Source organism: Terrapene carolina, unplaced genomic scaffold (genome assembly GCF_002925995.2).
Source record: "Terrapene carolina triunguis isolate 2854851 unplaced genomic scaffold, T_m_triunguis-2.0 Scaffold96, whole genome shotgun sequence".
In the NCBI taxonomy this organism is placed as follows: Eukaryota; Metazoa; Chordata; order Testudines; family Emydidae; genus Terrapene; species Terrapene triunguis.
This window is the reverse complement of record NW_020664447.1, coordinates 45201541-45221426: the sequence shown is the minus strand read 5'-3', so window position 1 is coordinate 45221426 and position 19886 is coordinate 45201541. Positions and strand designations below refer to the sequence as shown.

At 39.2% G+C, this 19886-nt stretch overlaps 1 protein-coding gene across 1 annotated transcript; it reads right to left on the bottom strand.

The window, feature by feature from the left end:
• Window positions 1–760: 760 nt before the first annotated feature.
• LOC112108078 (fibrinogen-like protein 1) lies at window positions 761–4659 on the bottom strand. The gene is made up of 3 exons (XM_024202063.1): window positions 4647–4659; window positions 3589–3772; window positions 761–1458 (listed from the first exon to the last, which is right to left on the bottom strand). The coding sequence occupies exons 2-3, from the start codon at window positions 3734–3736 to the stop codon at window positions 761–763; spliced, it is 846 nt and encodes a 281-aa protein (XP_024057831.1). The 5' UTR covers window positions 3737–3772; window positions 4647–4659.
• Between the last annotated feature and the right edge of the window lie 15227 nt (window positions 4660–19886).

Genomic DNA, 19886 nt, shown 5'->3' with positions numbered 1-19886 from the left:
TCCAAAAATCTTTAATAAATTTCAGTTGGTATTCTATTGTTATAAGTGTGATTAATCACAATTAATTTTTTTAACCGTGATTAATTTTTTTGAGTTAATTGCGTGAGTTAACTACAATTAATTGACAGACCTAGTCATAATGAATCTAGGATTCACATAGGCTATCTGTGAATTAATGAATCTGCATGTTTACTTCTCTCCTCAAGGTTATTAATAAAATGAACAAGACACTAAATAAACCTGAGTCTTTGTCTTCAGGCAGGATATCACACAGATCTATCATTTATTCTTCCCTCTCTATGCCCTGAATGGTGATAATTGAAATAGTTGCTCATACTTATTAGTGCATTTATTATTTGGTACCAGAAGAGTCCAAAATGAGTACATCAAATCAGCTGATGTCTGAATTAGAGAGAGGAATGTACCAACCCCCCCAGCTCTAAATGTCCCTGAACTTTGGGAGAGATTCAGAATCTGAATCCAGATCCAGATCTGAAATTGTCACCTGACTTTAACACTGCTATAAGTGGAACCAAAACCATGGAAAAAACTTTGGAATGTTCAAAGTCTGTCCCTGAATTTTGTAGCGTGAGCTCATCTTTACTTTGAAATTAGAAGAAATAATCACAGAAAGTAATTATGCTATAGACTAGAAAAAAATTGAACTGATGGAATCCACTCAGGAGATCAAGAAAACACTTGAAGAGAGATTTTTTAGAAGTTGATTTTATTGTCTCACCTCATAATGTAGTAATATTATCTACAATTCATCTTTTTCACAACGACAAGCCTTGTTAGGACACTGGCCATGATCAGTGGGCTTGACCATCATCCAGGCAAACTTGCATAAATGTTCCTTATTGCAGTCTTTTTGCCAGTATATAACATTCCTGCGGTTTAGATTTGCTCCGGCACAAGAATCATACCACCACCCTCCACCTGGAATGCCATTGTACTCTAGTTTGGCACAATTCTGAAAATAGTTATCATTATCTCTGTCTTTTGTAGTGAACTTCTGATTATCATGGAGATAAGCTTCTGTATCCTGGGTCAGGGCATCAGCAGCATTGCCTTTGTATAGGCCAAGCCTGATCCTGTATTGAGACTCTTCATCTTCAATTTTGAATGGTTCATACTCTCCCCATTTGATTTCGGCATTTAGGTCTACGAGTTTGACCCTAAGTGTATATGGCCTTGAGGTGTTAGTTAACTGATACACATATTCATTCCCTAACCAGTAGTTGTCATGAACTGAGCCAAATCCATACTTGTAGTCATGCCATAGCCTATCAAAGTCCACAGTGCTATTGGCTGTAATATGTTGAATTACCGTCCACCCACCATCTTGCATATTACAGTAAGCAACAATAGGATCTTTCATTGGCTGAATGACATAAAGACCATCCTTGGCGCTTCCTTCAGAATGCTGAAAAATCTCATAACAATCCCTTGCATATTCTATGGGGGGGAAAAGAAAAGTATGTTTAACATTTTACTCTGCTCAACTTCTAAACCTCTCAAAATTCTGTACTTTTAACTTCAGAATGAATAAATTATTGTCCTATCAGTATTTGACAAGGACATAGTATGGTCACATACTGACTTCAGTCCATACATGGGACACCCACTAAAATCAATGGAAGTCACACAGCAGATGGTCAGGGCAGAATGTGCCCGTCAGATGGTGAGGGAGATTTTCAAAGGCAAAAAAAGAAATTACTTGCTCAACTCCCATTGTCTTTCAATGACTGTATGGTACTTAGCTACCCTTTGTGTCTCTGAAAATCTCCCCTGTATAATATAATCAGTACCCAAACTCTATAGCAGGAATGCAATCCTATTTTACTGATAGGAATACAGGTAGAATTGGCAAAAAAGAGCATTTATATTAAATTCTAATGATTATGTCCAGTGTTGGTTTATGAAGGGAATATTTGCACAACTTTCACAAATGCAGAAATATAGAACAAAGTAGCAAACCTAGAAATTCACTTTGGAAACAGATTTTTTCATTTATAAATGGCTAGATCTTGACACTGATTTTGGTTAATTGATTTTAGTTAGTGTTGTATTCATGAAACTACATCAAGGTGTGGCCATTTGTTCCCAGTATTTTATAGATACAGATCAGAGGGGAGCTAACAAAATATTTAACACCAATAACAGGAAAACAGATGAAAAAATGTTTCTTTTCACTTCACTGTGAATATCAAAATCTATGGGCTGAAGCGGGACTTGTATGCTGCCAAGGGCTTAGGTGGGATAAAAGTGGCATATAGACCTTGAGCTGGACAGCTGCAGAGGGGTGAATTTCATCCTTTGTGAATAAGTCTTAAGTAAATTACTGATAAGGCTCTGTTAAGGCAACAAATGAACCTTTGGTTACACTCAGGCTGATTTCAAGCAGTTCTGAGACTAAGCCATAATGTCTGGTTTTTTAGCTAAAAAGCATGCATATAAATCTCAGCAATTCCTTTTTTGTAGGAAAGGATATTATTTAATATCTATTCCATTAACCAGTGACTCAGACATGAACTAAAATAGACAGTACTTCACAGATATACTATTATTCTATGAATAAAGTTGAAAGGAACTCAGTTACGTTATATACTATTTGTATTAGATTCAGTGAGATACGTTGACAATGTTTGTGAAAAATACCTACAGAGCACCAGTAATGGACTACTACAGAACTGGGGTTTTCAGTCCTTAGTTGGTGCTTACTGTAGAGTTTTGACAGACTGATTGATAGGAATTGGGGTGTGGTGTATAGAACTTAATTGGTTATTATGAAAAGGAGAACTGTATTCCTGAGATGCTGAGATAATTCAGGTGAGCCATGTTTTCCAAAGATTTATCAAACATCAAACAAGAAAAATCTGCCCACAGCTAAATATTCAAAGTGAGAGTTCAGAAAAGACCCCCTTTTGCCCAACTCTCTAGAACAAAACAAAAGGATGGCTTTGTGCACCCAAAATATGAGTACTTCACAAAGATGGCTTCTCCCAGAAAGCATTTCCTTTTTCCCACAAGGAGAATCTGGCTTCCAGTAAACTCTATCTCCAGATTATCAGAGTCCTCCACCTGCTGTTGAATAGTGTTCTGAGAGGATGACATAATTCACAGCATCTGGGCCCCATGTTTCTGTCCACATAGAAGTCCCTAACAGTCCTTGCACTGACCATACATCTATGGTCTTTCCTTTTCTCAGGGAAAGATCAATTAATATACTGAAGCTTGTCAGGGTTGAGACCATCAACAGACCAGAGGGACACTAAAGAACTGAACACCAAGAAGGCGTCTGGAAGAAAACACATTCTGGGAAAAGATAGGGACTAAAACCCTTTGTAAGTAAAGTGGTTTTAGACTTTTAATATATTTCGAGATCTGTGAATAAGAGGCATTATAGAAGTTCTAACTAGTATTATGAACATTTATTATTAAGTACAGTCTTTGACCTTCAGATGCCTATTAATGTTTGTGAAGTACTCAAAGACTATGGTAGTGAGTGTCATAGAAAAAAAGATAGTAAAGGCTATAAAGTAAAATAGTGCATACATCCCCGCCACTCCCTCTCTTGCTGAGTACCTTTCTCATTGTTGTTACTCAATCTCTGGTAGCCTCCTGGAGGGAGAAGGTGGGCATTAGCAAGCACCACAGCTTCTTCAGCACTTGTCCACATTGCACATTTAAAGAGTAACAGCAGAATAAATCCCACTGAACTTTTCAAATTCATCTTTCTTCTGAGTCAATCCCTCTGCAGAGATACACACTAAAAACATAACACAGGCTGACATTTAAAATTAAATGATTTTTTACTTGCAGGAAAAAACTCTTGAAGGCGAAACAGAAACACCTGCTTTCAACAGAGCCAGTCTATGCCAAGACAGGCTTTTCACTTCTCACACTCCCTGCTTTCTTAATGTGTCCCATTGCATTTCTAACAGATCATTTTTATGATGTGTAGTACTGTATCCCATCACTTAGAATACAGCTCATCTTGTTCCTTTACACCATACCAGTCAATGCGACATAACACAATTTTGCATGTGATAAAAACAGATAGAAAATAATGTAATGACAAAGTTTAAATTTAAAAAGCATGTCTCACATTTATCAGATCTGACGCTCGGTATTCCCTGAACCTGATCTGTACTGGTACTAGGGGACAGAAGGAAGAGCTAGCACATGCAAAACACCAGCTCCACTTGCTCTCTATGCATGAAGCGGTATTAGATAGCATGGTGTACTAACTGCTGAGAATATTTTCAGGCACCAGAGCTCACTTAAACACATTTGGACTATAATTTGTATAAACTTCCACCTGTGGCTTCAAGGGACATGTCAGGTAGGCTGAGGTCAGGTGAAGAAAAGCAACCTGTGGATTTGGGGCTTGAATAAACAAAGCAAAAAGGGCTCCCCTTCAACCAGGCTTTCCCTAAATAAAACCACAAGGTGTTTCTTGCAGTCAGAATTCAATATGTTAAATAAAGTCTTTTCCATAGTCACATTTTCCCCTCCTCCCTGGGTTATTTGACTCCTAGATTAGTAACTGTTACTGGCCCTAGTCAAATCTAAGAGAAAACTCTGCATTATAAATTATTAAGAAAACAACTAAAGAAGAGAGCACCAGGCAAACAGCTTACCTCTCGTTTCAAGTGAAGCCTGAGAAAGAAATAGCCGAGCACAAAGCAGTGAGCTAATTCTTTGGAACTGTACTTTGCCTGCTGCTGAAGTCCAGGTGAACAGCTCGGCCCTATCTCAAAATCAGAAGGCCAGCAAAAGTGTATCTTCATGATTTCATTGTGTGTTCTTGGACTAGTGGACTTTACTCGGACACATTGCATTTGCAAGTAAGCACATCTGAACTAAGAACCTACAAAGTTCCATGAAGCTTAAAATGCCACCATTAAAACTGAAACCTCTGTGATTAGGGAGTGTACAGAATGCTGGAGAACAGTGGACATTTAGGACCCAATGCAACAAAGCGCTTAAGTTCATTCCTATTCAGCATAGCACTTAAACACCTGCTTCATTTTGAACAGATACTTAAGTCTCAATGACTTCCATGATGAGTAAAGTGTATACTGAAAGTTAAGCATACACTTTGCTGTATCAGTAGTGTTCCACATTTTCAGTTTTTATTTGTAAAAAAAAAATTCTGGGAATTTTTCAATGGTTATTTTCCAAACATTAAACCCAGGATGAAATCAGGTTAAAAAAAAAAAAGGGAAAATCGGAGGGGTGGGGGGGGGGTGTGAAATTAACAATAAACATTTTACTACAGTAAAACTGACATTTTTTTTTATATACAAAGATATTTTTTGTCTCTCTCAGAGCTGTTAGTTTTTCCAGAAATCCTGGTTTGCATACACCCACATAATTTTCTTCAAAGTATCCTCACTCATGTTGAGCCTCTTGCTGTCTTGGAGGTAGTCCAACTTTGAAATAGATCCAGGGGTGCACTCAAAGCTCGCTGTGCCACTTTGCTGAAATTGGGAAATGTGTCTTGCTGACTGTTCCAAAAAACTAGCTCATCCAGTTTCACATTGTCAGGATTAGGCATGTTCATGTAAATAGTAAATTCCCCTTTCAGATTTGAAATTTCATCTTTAGTGGCAAAGAGTTGAAACACTGGCCTAACACTAGTAATCTGCTGCAAAATTCACCTTGAGGAAGGGGTGCAACACTTGGATGACATTCCAAAAAGAATCTTTGGCATCAAACACTTCGGGGTTCAGATTACTGGCCATGATTGTCTCCCATTTCTTGCTGAGCATTGTGTTGAAGGTTTTGAATATTTTTGGGGGTTTTCTCATGTTCCGGGGTCAGAAGGATTCTGGAAACAGCTGGTTTTCTCACCATATGTTTCTCCTGCAGCTTTTGGTAACTGGCAGTCAGCTCTGCACTAGGTTTGCCTTAAAAATGCAAATGCTTAAAAATAGCCCTGAATCCAGCGATGTAAGATTTCATGTCTTTAATTTCTTCTGTAGCAGTATTACTGACATCACAACGTTAATCAGATGAGAAGGACAGGTAATATATAGCAGCTCTGGTTTCTGATTGAATTTAATCTCCCGTGCAAACTTAGGCTAGGTCTACGGGGGAGGTCGACCTAAGATACGCAACTTCAGCTACGCAAATAGCGTAGCTGAAGTCGGCGTATCTTAGGTTGACTTACCTGGCCGTGAGGACGGCAGCGAGTTGACCGCTGCCGCTCCCCCATTGACTCCGCTTCCGCCTCTCGCCGTGGTGGAGTTCCAGGGTTGACGGCAGAGCGATCGGGGATCGATTTTATCACGTCTACACTAGACGCGATAAATTGATCCCTGATAGATTGATCACTACCCGCCAATCTGGCGGGTAGTGTAGACATGCCCTTAGTCATGTAGGAAGCAGAATCAATGTTAGTTGTGGCCACATTTTCCCAAGTTAGTAGGTATATCTCAAACATGTCAGTTATTGCTGCATTGACAAAACATGTGTCAGCTGAGGGGATGAATGTCACGTCAGCACAAAACAATGCTGGTTTATTTGCATTGAAATAAAAACATGAAAACAAAAGGCCAATATTTGTATGGTCTCAAAAATCAAACTAGACACCACATTTCTATAGTAGAAAGAGAGAGCCTGAGACATGAGGCCTGGTATAAGAGGCCCAGTATGAGGCCTGAGGCCTGAACTAAAGTAGGGTCAGGCCCTGCTAATATAAAGCAAAGTTAGCAAAAGTCAGGCTGCGAGCAGAAGTCAGGCTCTGCCTGCATGCAAGCTCACAGAACCTGGCAGGAACAGGGCTGGTATTGCAAAAACACACACATTCTTGAGAAGTACTAGGCACAGGACACTCACTCAAACACAGTCCAGAAGGGTGGTACCAGAACATCCTGATACCAAATATGGTAAAATACACTCCCCAAAGATAACAGGAACATGTTGACCCCTCCTAAAGATAGGGTCAGGATGACAGTGTGATGGACAGACATGTATTGATCGAACCAAAATGTACAAGGTAAAGGGGTGGTAACTAACTACGTCAGAGGGATAATACATAACTTGTTTGTATAGGTGTATAAAGAGGGGTCTCAGAGGGAGTGTCTTTGGCCAACCGAGGGGGGACTGGAAAGTCCTGCCATTCACTGAGCTGAATCCATACATGTCTTAGTATCCCTGTAGAGTCTGCCAGATGCTATTACCGTGCTTTGTCAACAATAAACCTGTCTGGGTGCCTTTGCTACTAAACCAAGTCTTGTGGTCTTATTGGGAAGTTCGACTGGATCCTGCTGTATGAGCTATCTGGCCAGAGCCAGTGCAGAATGCAGAAAGAACACACATGCAGCCAACATCTGACAACAATTTCCATCAATTTAAATACTAAAGCATTATCATTTTCTTTCAGATACTTACCAGTCAGGTTGCCTGCATTAGGAAGGGTTTTTGATGCTGGACAGTATTGATGCACAAAGTCACCAATTGCCACTCTACAATGAACAGTGGTTATCTGGCAAAACAAAGAGCATGCACAAATTCATTGACACAATCATGCTGTGTCCTCTCTTTCATTAAAGCCCTGGTGAAAGCTCCTGATATTGACTGTTTATCCCGAAGCTCACTTTCTTCTTTAAGCTTCTTGTGTCACTTGCTTTCAACATGCTCCTTTATTCTGTTAGTGCGAGCACTGACCTCAATGCTGCAGTACTAGCAGTGCAATGCAACCTCTTCACTCCCATCTTTACTTTTCTTGAAAATTTCTAAGCACCGATTTTCTTGTTGGTATTCAGGCACTGGTTTGCATTTTCACCCCATGTTTACCTTTTTACCTTATCTTTATCTGTGGAGGATTGATTGTTTAAATTCAGCACTGCACAAAATGGATGCAAAGAAATAGGTGGACAGCATCTCCTTGTGAGTCAATCATAGTGCAATATTAATACTGTTTGATTTTCCAACCTCTACTGTGTGTGTTCTATGTTTTATGCTGAGGAACTGCTTTAATCTCAGAGCTGTAGGCCACAAGCATTAGTGTTTTACAAAAATAAGTACCAAATTTTTTTTTGAGTGGATTAATAAATGAGTGTAAATCAGTAAAAACTGAACTCCTTTTAAAAAAATTTAAAAACTGAAAAAACAGAACACTATGTATCAGGCATAGCCTTAAACAGGACATAAAAATAGAAAAATAAAGAAGAAAAAAGAATAAGGGGTTTGACCTTTAGCTTATATTCTATTTTACTTGAAGTATCAAGAAATATATTAATTAAGGGTAAAAATCTATGCCGTAAGGTATTGAAGAGCTAACTTTTCGACTCTCTACACCTGGAAATAGTTCTGACCCTCCTGTATCTTTTCCACATTATCTTTAATAAAGCATTGTTGAAACCACACAAAATTCTGTGCACTCCTTGCTACTGCCTGTACTATAACTGACAAAATCCATCCTTGTGCAGAGGGCCAGTCTGCACAAGATCTATGCAGCATGTAAGTCCTACGTAAACCCTATTTTGAGTTCTTGTTGTGGTCTACTTGAGTTAGATTGTTAGATTGCAGCAGTCCCTCTACAATACAAACACAACCCAGGTATCATGTGAGTTGTTCTGTTTCAAACATATATTAAGCAAAAATATATAAAAGATTGGTTCAGGGAAGGTTTGCTTATTTTTACAGTTAAATTTAAAGACACCTTCATCGGTTTTTAACATGATTTCAAGGGTGACCAAAGCTTTAATAAACACCCAGTTAACTTCTTATTAGTTTTAAGTTTTATAAGCTCCCTCTCTCTTGGTAAGAGCTATATCCTTATCTAGTAATAAATAAAGTCTTAATAACAGGGCCAGATCCAGCTGTAATGATGCCATAGGAGAGGATTGGACTTGGTACCTTCTCCCCTGGTCACTTCAGAGGCATCTTAGAATTCAATGCACTGGCTGGAGTGATGATTTACTGGTAATTCCTGTTGCAGCCAACAAAGAGAATAAATCTTTCTTTGTGTCGCCTCCTCCCCCACATCTTCCATCATTATTTCTGTCTCCTTCCATCTCTCACATTTCTCTCCTTTTCCACTTTTTGTGATTCTCTTTTTCAAAGTCTTTGTCATTGTTCCATTCCTTCAAGCTGGCAAAGCAGAAGTTAAGTGGGAAGCTTTGTTATATTATTAACTATAAAAGACAAAAAATTTGTAGTCATCTCCTGATTCCCAGAGAAGCAACCATTCTTGTGTAACAGAAGGTTTTGAAAACTACTAAAATAATCACTTATTTTCTTCTACTGTTTAAACTGAAAAAAAGCAGGACCATATTCCACTTCCATCAACTCTGGCCTGGACAAGTTTTAAAAATAAGTATCCATTCTTGAAAATGATGTATACAGTTTGATTTAGGATTACTCCATTTACTACTGTGGCTTAACTGATGGTGTATAGATTTTATTTATGTTTTAAGTAAACCATTATTATATTGACCTACTGACAACTTTCAATAACCTCACAGCTCAACAACAGCATATTTCTCTTCTGAACAGTATCATGGTACATGGAGGTTTTATTTATTCCTGTGATGCTTGTTGTTTGGTTTTAACCAGACTGTGAAGAAAAATGACTAACATTCCAGTTTGCTTCTCTCTGCAGTCCAAACCATATGGAAAACTTAGGACCAAATTCTATGTTCAGTTCAATACCCTGATGTCTGCTCTTGCAGTACATGGAATCTGATTAGGATGGGTCAGTTTCTTTCTTCATCAAGCTCTTAAACTAGCTTCAAGGAGAATCTGACTAGAAGGTGCTAGCCTAGTCAATTTTTCTTTGGCCTGGTCTACACTTACCCCCCAATTCGAACTAAGGTACGCAACTTCAGCTACGTGAATAACGTAGCTGAAGTTCGAAGTACCTTAGTTCGAACTTACCTCGGTCCACACGCGGCAGGCAGGCTCCCCCGTCGACGCCGCGGTACTCCTCTCGTATAGCTGGAGTACCGCAGTCTACGGCGATCACTTCCTGGTTCAACTTATCGCGTCCAGACAAGACGCGATAAGTCGAACCCAGAACTTTGATTCCCAGCTGCCGAACTAGCGGCTGGGTGTAGACATACCCTTTGTAACAAGGATTTCCAAAGTCAGAAATTGACTAATCCTCTGTATGCAATGACCCTTCCACAGTGGCAGTTAAACCATGGTAGCAGAAATAGATTTAAGCATAGTTTTAACAGTGCAGACCAGATATAACACTTAGCAAACTTAGGCCTGGTCCACACTAACCCCCCACTTCGAACTAAGGTACGCAAATTCAGCTACGTTAATAACGTAGCTGAGTTCGAAGTACCTTAGTTCGAACTTACCGCGGGTCCAGATGCGGCAGGCAGGCTCCCCCGTCGATGCCGCGTACTCCTCTCGCCGAGCTGGAGTACCGGCGTCGACGGCGAGCACTTCCGGGATCGATCCCAGAAGATCAATTGCTTACGGCCGGACCAGGAAGTAAGTGTAGACCTGCCCTAAGGGTCTGAACGAATAAACCCTTGCTCATGTGAGGAGTCCCACAGGTGCACCATCTATGTGACTGCTTTGAAAACTGGGCCATGAAAACCAGGTCTGCATAGGGGTCTGACTCATTGAGTTGACTCAGAATTTCTTTATAGCTTACTAAACGTATTTTTGTATATTGATGTTGTAAATGGAATAAATAAATTACATTTATTTCTACCATTTAAAATATGTTGTCTTTCTCTCACACACTTATACTAATCTTTTGAGTTTCAGAGAAAATGTCTGTGCTGCCTTCTTTTCATTCCTTCTATATTTTAGGACTTGTATGGGGCATTGTGACAGCTTGCGTGAGACAGAAGAACAGTTCCACTCACAGCCTTGAACTTCTGAGATGGCAGTGGTGTGTGAAGAACTTGCTTTGGTTGACACTATAAGGAAGTGGTTATTAAGCTGCTGGAGCATGTTATACATATATCTAGTTTCACTGAAAAAAAGTCGTCTTTCACATGCATTAATGATTTGTAAGATGAACCTTAGTTACATATTTTACACTAAATTAAAAAACTCAAACCCTTCTCTCTTGGAAACATTTGAAATTTCAAATGTTAAGAAATCAACTTTTTTCTATCTTAAATTCTGAAATGTTCCAGAACTTGCAATGGGAACTAAAAACATGTTTCGCAACCTAAAATATTAGGTTCTTTTCTTTTCAGTTCTTTTCTTCAGTTCTTCAGCAGTTCAGCCCGGGAGTAGTTCTAATGCAGTGGGAACTCTCATATAGTTGTAAAGGCCTCAATTCATCAAAAAGCATTTAAGCATGCATTTAACTTGAAGCATGTGCTTAAGTCCATCCTTATTCAGCTAAAACACTTAAATACATGTTTAAGCCTCAATGAAGTCAATGGAACTTAAGCACATGCTTCACAATTAATTTTCAAGTATATTTTTATTATTATTGATAATATGTTTAGTGCTGACAAATGTTCAGCACTATACCACACACACAAATTAAGACAGTCCCTGAACCTGAAGATCTTATAAGCTAATGGGCCTCATCCTCTAATGCTTTTTCATGTGCACAGTCCTACTGAGATTCATGATGACCATAACTACAATCAGCATTTCCAACACACTGAAAGAGTTTGGGACTTTCATTCCACTTTCCTATGAACTAGAGATGGACTCCAGCTGGATAATCTGTATCTGGATTTCAAAGATATCCAAGTCTGAGGTTGCTGAATATTAATTTTTTGTTGGAGCCTTTATAAAACCGGAATCCTATTTGGAAGATTTGGTCCAGATTTGGAGCTGTAACTTGAACACCCCAAAGGAATGGGAGTGTCCAGCTCTGAGTTCTGTTTCTTTTCCATTGCAAATAGAGTTTCACTATGTTTGAGCTCAGTATGAGTGTGTTTCACCATATACTGAATGAGATGAAAAACGTATTCCTTCCATTTCATAACAGCAGTTTTGCGCTGGATGTTCAGAAGAACTGATAAAAAGACCAAAAACAATTAGTCAAATAAATTATTTGATTAAATCATTGCATTATTCATTGATTATTTTATTTGGTAGGTAAGTATGTAGGTAGTTCTGGCTGAATAGCTCAAAACAGTATTTATTAAATAAATTGTTAGTAGAAAAGCAGTCCATTAATTGGACTATTTAACCAGCTCTAATGGTCAATTTAAAAAGTTCTACTCCGGGCCAGCCACACAGGGATCTAAGTTTGAGTCTTTCATCCCATACCAGCAGTGGCTGGGAGCTCTCTTGCACAATCTGTCTAACAACAGAAGGAGCAGTGTGGAGAGAATCTGGAAGAAACTCGGTGTAGCCTTCCTCACAGAGGACACACTGTCACAGGAAGGTCTTCGAAGGAGGTTGGAAGAGTAAGGTACTCCTAAACATGAGGGAGGTTTTAGAATCTGGTGCATTAATGTTTGTGAGGTGCTCAGATCCTATGGAGATGAGCCCCTCAGAAAAAATGAATTTATGCATAAATAAATAAACTTTCTTTGTTGCCAGTCTCTATAGCAGAATCAACCAAAACTGTGTACCCAAACAACTTGGAACTTTAGGAAAGTTCATATCTGGATCTGACTGTTGTGGCTCAAGCTCTCACTTATGAGAATCACTTTAGTTGGGTCAGCCTAATGGTTGGGCAGTAGTAATCCTACCCGACTACTGGAGTTCATGCCATACTTGGGGTCTTGGGTGGTGATCACTTGGAGGAGACTGCCAGTCGACCATCCTTAATGCAGAAAAAGTGCTGCAAATGCAGCTACTTGAAAGGCAGGACATAAGGATATGGAGAGAATAGTGCTTTTCTATAATGAAAGGGTATGAATTTTTCACAATCCAATTTCTGCAAGCTTCATTTGGACTGGACATTAGGAAACTGGATATTAGGAAACACTATTTCACTAGGAGGGTGGTGAAGCACTGGAATGGGTTACCTAGGGAGGTGGTGGAATCTCCATCCTTAGAGGTTTTCAAGGTCAGGCTTGACAAAGCCTTGGCTGGAATGATTTAGCTGGTGTTGGTCCTGCTTTGAGCAGGGGGTTGGACAAGATGACCTCCTGGGGTCTCTTCCAACCCTAATCTTCTATGATTCTATGACATAACCCTGTGTTCAATGGCTGAGATGATGATTACCATTGAAGCCAGAAGAAAAATATCTGCTTGGGAAGCAGCATTGTGTAGCATCACACTGATATCCTCAGATAGAAGATACTATAAAAATATGAAATATTAATACAATTCTAGTAAAAATTTAATATTGTTTGTTCTCTACCAAATCAGGGCAAAGAATTCTTTGACACAATCCAACACAGCTGTACTTTTGTTGCACTGGCATTTGGGGCCACAGTGTATTACTGTAAAGAAGTTAAATGAAGTGCGCACACACACACACTTAAAAAATCTAGCATTAATTTAAGTTTCTGGTTAAAAACAAGTACTCATAAGAATAAAGAAAGCAGGTAGTTACTTTCACAGCTTACAGGAACATAGGTTATAGCAGAAACAAAGATCATTTCATATTCAAACTTCTGATGATAAATTGTTTTAATATTCTCAGTAAAACACCCGATTATTGTAGCAATATACCTGTCTTTACATAGCTTATTTGAACTCCTGACTTGGAACATGAAAGAAATATTAGGCAGTAAAAGTATGCAGACACAAACTATAGGCAAGGTATTAAATATACATGAAGAAGCAGGTAGTATGAACTCTATTTAAAGAAAAAAACAGTGCTTAAATCATGCTAGCAATTAGTCTTTGAAACTATAATTGTTTCCTAACAAGAGTGCAACTGAGAAAAGACAAAGTTCAGACGGGAAAAACGAATGATGTATCTATTAACAATTTATTGCATGACAATAGTAATAGAGCAAATAATGAGTTCCAATGGGTATATTTGGCCTATCATAAAATACTCATAACAAACTAAGTAGGAAAGATAGTGTAGATTTTCTACACAATTAGCCTTTTTTCTAATAATATTGAGTTCAAAGGAGAAAGAGACAGAGTTCCTCGTTGTTTTTCTCTTTTGTTGTGTGTGCTACTAAAGAGGGTGTTTCATGTATCCAGGGCTGGAGGTGGGGTGAGAACAGAATAGGACCTTTGGTATCATGTACTGGTATGTAGGATAAAATTTTGCATAAAGAGCTTTAAAAGCTCTATAGACATTTTATTTCATTTTTTTAAAGCAGAAAATGTAAACACTGAATTTTTTTATACTGTGTATTTTCAGTGAAATTTGGCTGATTCTGTAAAATCCTGCTGTATTTTTCTTATTGTACCTAGATTAATAGGGCTTTGGAGAAAGTAACTTCTATCACAACATAAACTTCAAAGGCTAATAAGAAAGCACAGAAATCTGGCCAGTCCCATTCAGGCCAGATGACCTCTTATCAGTAGGGAGGTGCCTGGTGATAAAAATAATTGGTTGATGCAATGAAAGAGTTGAAAGTGCCAGTAATACATACACTTACTTTTTGCCAGCACTATCTCAACAATATGTTTGTCAGAGTAAGTCAAATGAGGCCCTTGTAATCTGTGTAAAGTGCAGGGCAAATCAAAGTGGAAAAGAAAGCCATGTACACATTATGAGTATGCAATCAGTAGGGAAAATTAAAAATATCAATTAATTGAGTAGTAGCTTCTGCAGTAGAATCTCAGTGCTAACATAGAACTACAGTATGAAGTTTCCAAAGGGGCCTAAGGGAATTACACATCTAATTCCCACTGACTTTCAATGGGATTTGGGTGCCTAACTCCACTGGGCCCCTTTAAAAATCTCAACCATGGATATTACATTTAGGAAAGGATCTTTTGGATCATTTAGCCCAATATACTACATCTAGTAAGGAGCCTGGATTCCTCTGTGTGTGTGGCTAACCTTTCTCTGAGCACCTTTGGTAAATATGATAACCAACGCAGCTCAGTAGGCAGTATTCCTCTTTCCGTAATGTTCCACCTGATGGAGCACAGCTGTCAACCCTCCACTCTCTTGTAGTCTTAAGGGGCTGTGGAAAAGGGCTTGTCTACTCACTGTACCAGGGATTAGGAGTCCCAACCCTGTTTCCCAGCTTCCCGGATATCTGCCGGCTTATTCCACCTCCAGTTCTGGTTGACCTGGGAACTGGCCTCACCACTGATTGAGTACCTGCACTGGACACCTCCCAGGTTGCAACTGCTTGAACTTTTCTTCCTAATCTACCCCACCAGCTTCCTGGGCTGCTGTGAAGGCAAAAAAACAAAAAACCTACCTCATGCCAGCCAATCTAGCAGTGAGGGGGAAATTCCTTCCTAGTAGCTAAAAGGTGACTGTCACAATAGCCACAGCAGACCCCAAATCCAGTCCTACTCTAATCCTATGGGTGGGACCTGATCTGGGCATATAACAGTGCCTGAACTGGGAGAAAGGATTTATTTGATCTCTCTTTGTGTGTGCAGAGCCAATGGGCTTGCACTGCACCCCTCAAACCAGCCAATCAACTAGGATGCCCAGCCTCTAACTACTGTCCCTCATCCCACACCCACAAGGAATCAGAGCTCCCATAAGGTGTGTTTGTGGAGGGGAGACCTTGAAAGCTACAGAGCCCTCTTTCACCTTCTAGCTCAGACACCCCCCTCAGGCTGCAGGGGATATATGTATTCTAATACAGACGTCCCCCGGGTTATGCAAATCCGACTTACGCAAATCTGCACGTACGGAAAAAGTTCCGTATGCTAGCAATAGGGTTGTTGGTTTTTTTGGCGCGTAAGTCGGGGAGCGTCTGTATCTAGGTGAAGTGTGTGCCTTTAAACGTTCTCCCATTACTTGTTTTCATAGTAGCATTCAATATAAATAATTTCAGCCACCTTTTATATTGTTGCTCTTCTGATACCTGTAGTCACCTATCTTCTCTACACTCATCTTTAAAGTTTCAGTTCAAAATGCAGCTATGATAAAAAAAAATGACACTTGAAATCTATTCCTTTTGTGTATCCTTCAGTGTTATCTGGGTCTACCTGCGTGGCAAAGTAAGTTTTTATTGATTTTTACTGTTAGCTGTGCACAATCAACACATTTCAGAGGGATGAGCTGGGTTGGATTCTATTTTGTGCATCTATAACAGAATTAAGTATGCTCCAACTGCATGGAAAAATTCTGTCATTGCAGCTTCACAACCGTATTGAAAACAAAAGATTGTGCAAGTATCACTCAGGGCATAATTTGAAGAGAAAGGTGTTACAAGAGTTTAAAGGTGGGCAGAATTTGGCCTGCAGAATCAGTAACACTGATGACAAAATAGGACTTTGGATCCCAGATTGATTTTGCAGCATTGGAAGTTAACCGCCTCCTCCCTCTTTTTACCTGGAAACTCAGCATACCTGTGATGCAGTCACAAGGACAGAATAAACATGGAATACTACAATGCCATTTCTACAATCACTTTTCTGAGTAGAACTGCACTTTAAATGTCATTTTTTAAAGCTCAAGAGATTTAAAATATGACAGGTTACAAAAATATTTATTAAAATCAAATATCCTTACCCAGATCCCTATAAACATCTTAGATTATTAAAACAAAACATTTAAAAGTCTAATGAACTTTTCACCATTTATGCTGTTTACTTACATTCTGCATTTCTCTTGGCTTTGACAATGTAAAAAGGCTTGCGAGTTTTTCATTGGTTAAGTACATTTCTAAACAGTCACATTCAGATTAGCATGCACTAGCATGACGATGCAGGGATGGTTGCAAACACTGGGCTAAATTGTGCCATGTAGGTAGAGCCTTGCATTTAGGCACAATCTTTTTCTGAGTGACAGGTGCAGAGACTGTTAGGCTGTCTCAGCCTTTTAGGATGGTATAACAATACCTAGCTCGTATGCAGTGCTTTGCACCAGCAGATCTTAAAATGCTTTCCAAAAGGTGGTGAGTACTGTTATCCCCCTTTTACAGATGGGGAAACTGAGGCACCAGGAGGGAAGCAATTTGCCCAAGATCACTCAGTAGCCATGCTGGAAATTGAACCCAGATCTCCTGAGTCCTACCCACAGTCCACTTACCCTCACCCCATACAAAAGGGGAGGCATGGCCACTGCCTCCCTCTTCCCCCATCTGGGTGTTTTGCACCACCAGGCACACAGAGAGGTAACAGTGCATGTGCTTGCCCAGGTGCAGGAACTATGACTGTGACAAGGTCATGCATGGGACTTGCCCACACATACTTGCACAATGGCCAGACACAGTGTAACCAACTGTCAGTGAATACTGTTAAAACTAGTTCCTGCAGGAATTAATGTTTCTTTAATCATGAGAATACTTTTATTGTTCTAAGGTTTTTAAATACCCAAATTTGAGCCAAATCTGACTTATCAGAGACCCTTTACATTCTTTCAGTCTTCCTTAAATCCTTATATCATCTTGGTGGCCTCAGTCTGAATTTTCTTGCCTTTCAATATCCTATTAGTGTGAAGAGCAGCCTCAAGAATCAAATTTTCCCCTAAGTATATAATTTTTGAATAACTTTAAAAAAAAATTAAACCTCCTCACCTTAGTCTGCCTGAAGCTCAAAAACACTTTGTTCTTTCTGTATTTACTATGCTCCCTACACCTGTCAGTTATGGATTTAATCATTTCCAGATCCATGCTCTCCTTCAGTTCATTGACAAATATACTTAACAGTGCTAGTCACAGTACAAGTCCTTTTGGGACCACCTTGATACATGAGAATGGAAGGAGAGAGGCAACATCATTGATGTTTTATTGCTATCTATCTTTCAGGCAGAGGTTTTTTACCTGTTAGAATCACAAAATACTTGGGACATTGCTGAGGATGATAAATATCACACCACACATTAAGGAATCTCATTTATCATTTCAAAATCCTTTGCACGTTAGGGCTTCAAAGTATCCACAGCAATAAGATCAAGGTCAGGCAAGACATTCACTTGCTCACTGAAATCTCCTTTTTAGTACCTTAAAAATGCTGATACTGCCTTTAATTTCTAGTGAAAACACTGAGTTCCAGTTCTTTTCCATGAAGTCACAAGCAACTCTAGCACTACTGAAGCCTATATGAAATTTAGTTCATTTTAACTCAAGGCTCCTACCTGACAGCGCACCAGATTCAATAACAAACAAACAAAAACTCCAAAAAATACTTTCCTGACTTGCACACAGAGGCCCATCCAAGACTATGCATTAACCCAAAAATGTATCAATTGATGGCTCATGTAGTATGGAATGGAAGCCAGACAGAGGGTTTTACTGAATCAAGTCCTGATGTAATTTTAGCCTCAAGGCATAGGTACTTTTGCAAATGTGTGTGTAGAGTGACATTATTTACTAACCTTCTGAAAAAAAATCAGACCTCGGAAACTTATAAAATACACCAAAGTTATATATACATATTCTTAAATGTGGTGGATACATATTTTATAAATGATTCATACATTATATATAATTTGCAGAAGATAATTAAGAGGACATAATCAACTTGAAATCCAGTCCACTAAGACAAAATGAATTAAAAGCAGTCTTGGGTATTATGTATGGGCCAGACGTCCTCAGTCTATTTTTGTGGTTTTACAATCACATTTGCTGGTTTTTTAAACACTTTTCTCTGATCCCTTGCTGTTTAAAAAATCCCACAAAAACAGAAGAGGAAACTGACTGTACAAGGGAATCAGGACTTTTTATAGTTGGGTTTCACTGTCACATGCATAAACAGAAGAATTTTCTCAATATTTCAGTTATAGTAACTGAAGGTGTTACTTCTGATAACAATTGTTAAATAATTTTCAGACAAAATTGTAACTTGTTTTTTAAGCTGATAGTGTCCCAGTATGCAAGCGCACACAAAAACACCACAGAAAGCGGCAGCTGCGAGTGATACAATCTTTAAAAACTAGGGCTGTCAAGCAATTAAAAAAATTAATCGTGATTAATCGCACTGTTAAACAATAATAGAATACCATGTATTTAAATATTTGTGGATGTTTTCTACATTTTCAAATATATTGATTTCAATTACAACACAGAATACAAAATGTACAGTGCACACTTTATTTTTTATCACAAGTATTTGCACTGTAAAAAAACAAATGAAATAGTATTTTTCAATTCACCTAATACAAGTACTGCAAAATGTTAAAGGCTGCAAGTCCACTCAGTCCTACTTCTTGTTCAGCCAATCGCTCAGACCAGGGGTTCTCAAACTTCCTTGAACCATGACCCCCTTCTGACAACAAAAATTACTATGTGACCCTAGGCAGGGGTAGTAGGGGAGGGGGCCCAGCCCAAACCCTGCTGCCCCAGGCTAAAGCACTCAGGTTTTGGCTTCAGCCCCGAGTCCCAGTGAGTCTAATACTGGCCCTGGCGACCCCATTAAAATGGGGTCCCAACCCACAGTTTGAGTACCCCTGGCTCAGACAAACAAGTTTGTTTATTTGCAGGAGATAATGCTGCCTGCTTCTTGTTTATAATGTCACCTGAAAGTGAGAACAGGCATTCTCATGGCACTGTCCTAGCTGGCATCGCAAAATATTTACATGCCAGATGCACTAAAGATTCATATGTCCCTTCATGCTTCAACCACCATTCCAGGGGGCGTGTCTATGCGGATGACGGGTTGTGCTCAAGAACAATCCAAAGCAGTGTGGACTGACGCATGTTCATTTTCATTATCTGAATCAGATGCCACCAGCAGGTTGATTTTCTTTTTTGGTGGTTCAGGTTCTGTAGTTTCCACATCTGAGTGTTGCTCTTTTAAGACTTCTGAAAGCATGCTCCACACCTCGTCCCTCTCAGATTTTGGAAGGCACTTCAGATTCTTAAACCTTAGGTCGAGTGCTGTAGCTATCTTTCAAAATTTCACATTGGTATCTTTTGTGTTTTGTCAAATCTGCAGTGAAA

Coding starts and splice junctions, on each gene's coding strand:
- LOC112108078 (XM_024202063.1), bottom strand. CDS start 3,736: ATGAATTTGAAAAGTTCAGTGGGATTTATTCTGCTGTTACTCTTTAAA. Junction 1,459..3,588: donor GAGTAACAACAATGAGAAAG/GTACTCAGCAAG, acceptor TCCCCCCCATAG/AATATGCAAGGGATTGTTAT.